General features: G+C 43.6%; 1 protein-coding gene across 1 annotated transcript; it reads right to left on the bottom strand.

The window, feature by feature from the left end:
- Positions 1-1,762: 1,762 nt before the first annotated feature.
- LOC121861804 (cuticle protein AM1199-like) lies at positions 1,763-4,028 on the bottom strand. The gene is made up of 5 exons (XM_042359728.1): positions 3,918-4,028; positions 3,563-3,708; positions 3,240-3,326; positions 2,310-2,430; positions 1,763-1,922 (listed from the first exon to the last, which is right to left on the bottom strand). The coding sequence occupies exons 1-5, from the start codon at positions 3,924-3,926 to the stop codon at positions 1,866-1,868; spliced, it is 420 nt and encodes a 139-aa protein (XP_042215662.1). The 5' UTR covers positions 3,927-4,028; the 3' UTR covers positions 1,763-1,865.
- Between the last annotated feature and the right edge of the window lie 253 nt (positions 4,029-4,281).

Below are 4,281 nucleotides of genomic sequence, written 5' to 3'. Positions count from 1 at the left end.
TTTGACTTTAATTTCTATGATGTTCAAGGTAGTAATCGTCATTCTTATTTTCTCAGCAAATGAAGCCAAACCATGCATCTAGTTTCCTTCCTCATCCTGTTGTAATGTTAAACCTTGGCCTGCTCTTGTCATTGTTTTTCTCTGTTCTTTTGACTTTATTAATACTTCTGGAACACAGGTTCATTAATAACTCTTACAGATCTTTTGAAGGTTTGCTAATATACCCGTAGGGACGTGCAGACTTTATACAGCACAGAACCGGTTTTTATTTCGGGTTATCTCCATTACCCGAAATAAATAAAAAACGATCCTGTGTATAACCTTGGCCATAGTGTGGTGAGAGGAAAGGGTGTCGGGAGGTAAGGGAGGGTTAACAGTGTGACCCAGGGCAGTTATACAGTGTGAGGGGGGGGGGGGTCTAGTGCTGCCACCAATGTGAGGGCGCGGGTTCCCTCTTGTGTCTGCGCCCCCATCATCTTTACTTACTTCTCTTAGTCTTACTCTTACTCAGTTCCATCACCTATTCTTTTGGTAGCACGGACATTCTTTTGGTAGCATGGTCGAGGGTCTAGGCACGTGAGTATGGTAATTCTGGTATCAGGTCACTTGGATGGAAATAAAGGTAAAATACTGTGGGAGAAATGAATACTCCTAAAGTACTCTAAAAAACAAGTTTATTAATATGCAATCAATGGGGAAAGATATTGTATTAAACATATAACTACCAGGCTCAACTCCTGGGCTTAGTGCAAACTCAGTCCCTTCTTCTTTACTCTTACTCACAACATTACTGGTGTTACATTACATGGCACTCATTGTAGATTACAGTGCTTACTCAACATACTCGTAAATAATTAAACTAGCATATACAGGGGTCCACTACCCAACATGGGATAATTAGTTCCATCTAATTATCCCTAACATACATGTCACAACCCTCACTGTGGACATACACTTCCAAGGAGCAACCCAGGGTAGAGCACTGGGGCTCACACGACTGCTGTTATTGTGGGGTAGCCAGACACATGGCGGGTCGGGGTCTGACCCAACGAAGCCGCGGGGCACATTAATCAGGCCGCATCGGTGCCATCGTTTCATATATGATCCCTGCTGGTTATTTACTACATCCGAGGCCGTTGTTGAATGGTTGCAAGAATCACAATGGGATCTGGAGAAGCATTGGAGCAGCGTCAGAGAACGCTTTCCATGCGATGTGCACAGGTATAAATACCTCTGAGTTGCCAGCGATCGCTACTCACGCAATGACAATAATTACGAATAAACTAACTGTTACTTATTCAAAGATGACCCTCAGTTGACAAAGGTCTGGCGAATTACTTGAGTTGATTTACACAGACTAATCCAAGATTGAGCTTCCCAGGAGAAAGTGGAATAACAACGCATTGATAACTGTCTTCACACAGGCGGGACTCTGGGAGGGACACAAGTGTAGCGTGTATGGGGTTAAAAACACGTCTTCTCAGGGGTCGCTAACGCACTCATGTTTTGCGGGCGTGGAGTTTAATAAGAATCATTAGTTAAATAGATCAGCAGTCAACGTGACCATGACAACAGCATCCCACAGTGGTCAAGGTGTTTTAAGAGAGAGTCGTACTGTACTCGGGGACAACATGTCGGTCAAGGTATATGTCACAGGTAAACGAGTATCAGCAGTTTTAACTCCCATTAACAAGTATCATAGATAACTCGCTATAAAAACTCTGAGCAACAATTATAAGACGGGACACAAGGAAAGAATATATCTCTTCTTATGTATTTATTAAGGTAAACATGATAACGTACACAAACAATGTAGAAAATATAATATAACACAATAATCACGGTCGTCAACACACATCAGAGCATCATTCATATTTCGTGGGTCCCGCTGCTGCCGCCTTCTCTCGTTCAGCGAACTCGATCTGAGAGAAAACAGGATTTATAAATAATTCCTTCTACAGTACAAGTTTTTCCAGAGTGAATGTAATGTTGGAGGGGGGGGGGTAATGATATATTCTCGCCTTGCATTATAGCAGTTATTTCTTGAACAGTATTTACTGATATTGACAAAAAAGTAAACATGAACTAATGCAACATCCTCGAGGTGAATATTTCCCATCTGTCGATTATAATATCTATTATATGAGCAATAATTCTATGTTCAAAACTTAAAACAAATCGTAAGTTAATTTAAATATCTTTGAGACAAAATATTCTCACACTTAAACTCTTCTTACATATAATTTATAATACATGTACAATAGTTAAGTGTCTTGCGTTATTAAGGTACTAAAGTGTATCAGACTTACCTGTTCTATATGCCAGGGCTCGAGGGGGTGAGGTGTGGGGATGAGGTCAGAGATGGGCAAGAAACCGCCCACGCCAGCGGTGTAGGTCAGCAGGTGGGGAGTGCCATCGGGGTGTGTGAACCTGTCGGGCCATGAAAGTGTCAACACGAGGGGATATGTAGTAAAACAAGAGGTATATATCGTTTTAATTAGGGAGAAGAGTGTACAGTAAGAGCACACACACACACACACACACACACACACACACACACACACACACACACCTGGACGTACATGGGTTATGTCACGTCAGCTACATCAGAAGGGTTACATCACATAGATAGAAATTTAATATATGTAAACATGATGCATTCAATCTAGGAGTAACTCACATATTTCTGTCACAGTAAAGGTTATGTGAGAGGCGTGATGATGGGGGTGAAAGTAAGCAGATCAGTTTTTTATTAAGAAGAACCTTTCTATCTTGTAGCATCTGTAGTGGACGAGACGACAAGTTTTGGGGTCTATAATCTGGTTCTGGTCATTGGGTGGTGGTGGGGGGTAACGGGACTCTCACACTGTTAGTTCTGGACAGTGCGAAGGTCTTAGACAAGTTTGGTCAAGGTGCTTCGTTCTGAACTTAACACTGTGACTTACACTGTATCCACCACCATCACAACAACACCATCACGCCACCACAACACCACCACCATTCACTCTCTACGGTTACATCAGCTCCCGTACCATAACAAAAACTAGAGTACCCAGAGCATCACCTCTCTCAAGCAGCAACGCCTTCCTGGTATAGTGACAGATACCAGAGGTTGTGTTGACGATATGTTACAGCCTGACAACACACCTCACAACACCTACACCACACTATACCAGGAAACATACCTGAGGAAGTCACTAGCAGAAGCGTCGGAGGTGTTAAGGAAAGGGCTCACTCACCTGTACTGACCGATGCGGCCGATTTGGTTATCGGGGCCTTGGGGTGACGCGGTTTCAGCCCAGGATAATCCGTCGCCAGTCTGGAACCTGTAGGGAAGAGTTATGTGTTATGTGCACAACTCAAAGCCTGGGACATGACACACCTGTACTGCCGTAACCAATACAAACATTAACAGCCATATGCACTAAATTCTGTTACAAGAACTATATAGAGACTATTTTCATAAGAGTTACTTAATATTACTGCTAATTTGAGGTTATTACTTGACTTCTATTATGGTTTATAACAACTACTGTTAAGGAACGTGTTACTGGAGACGCACTTGAAGCCGTATCCACCGTAGGAGTCGATGGGAATGCGTTCATCAAGCAGGATGGGCACTGGTGTGGCGTAGGGGGAGGTCTGGGCGGGTCCTTCAGGTTGAGGACGAGCAGTCACACACGCCACGCTGAACGCTGCTAACAATACCTGCAGGAAAACCAACGCCTTGGTCAGCACAACAGCAGCGGGTAGTGTCAAGCATCTAGTGTGTCACCGTCACCCTGGGAACTTATATAATACTAACCTAACTTAACCTCTCTCGTTATAGAATAAATCTCACACCTACAGACTCAATATACAGAGTTAAATACGGAGTTAAGTCTAGCATAGTAGTGATGCGAGGGACTAGTACTAACGAGCTTCATGGTGCGCTGCAGTAGTAGGTGCTGGATGAAAGGTGAGGAGGACTGGTTGGTGCGAGGGAGCTGGTCAACTGTGTGTGTCTGGCACTACCCGTCGACACCTTATATACCCGACCCGCCGCTTACGACACAACGCTAGTCAAGATGCCATTTTTTTTAAAGTCCTGTTTTTGGATCACGGATACAATCACCTGGCATTTTAACTTTCCAGTATGGGTGCTGCTCAGGGACCCTGTAGGTTAAGTGCTACAACGACTCCCAACTGAAAAGATGAAAGGACACGTAGGTGAGACTGACCCGATGGTGCCACAGTGCCATAGTTCTATAAAGATATTTTATTCGCCTCTACTATTTCAGA

Source organism: Homarus americanus, unplaced genomic scaffold, assembly GCF_018991925.1.
Source record: "Homarus americanus isolate GMGI-L3 unplaced genomic scaffold, GMGI_Hamer_2.0 scaffold8148, whole genome shotgun sequence".
Taxonomy (NCBI): Eukaryota; Metazoa; Arthropoda; class Malacostraca; order Decapoda; family Nephropidae; genus Homarus; species Homarus americanus.
This window is presented reverse-complemented; position numbering and strand designations above follow the sequence as displayed.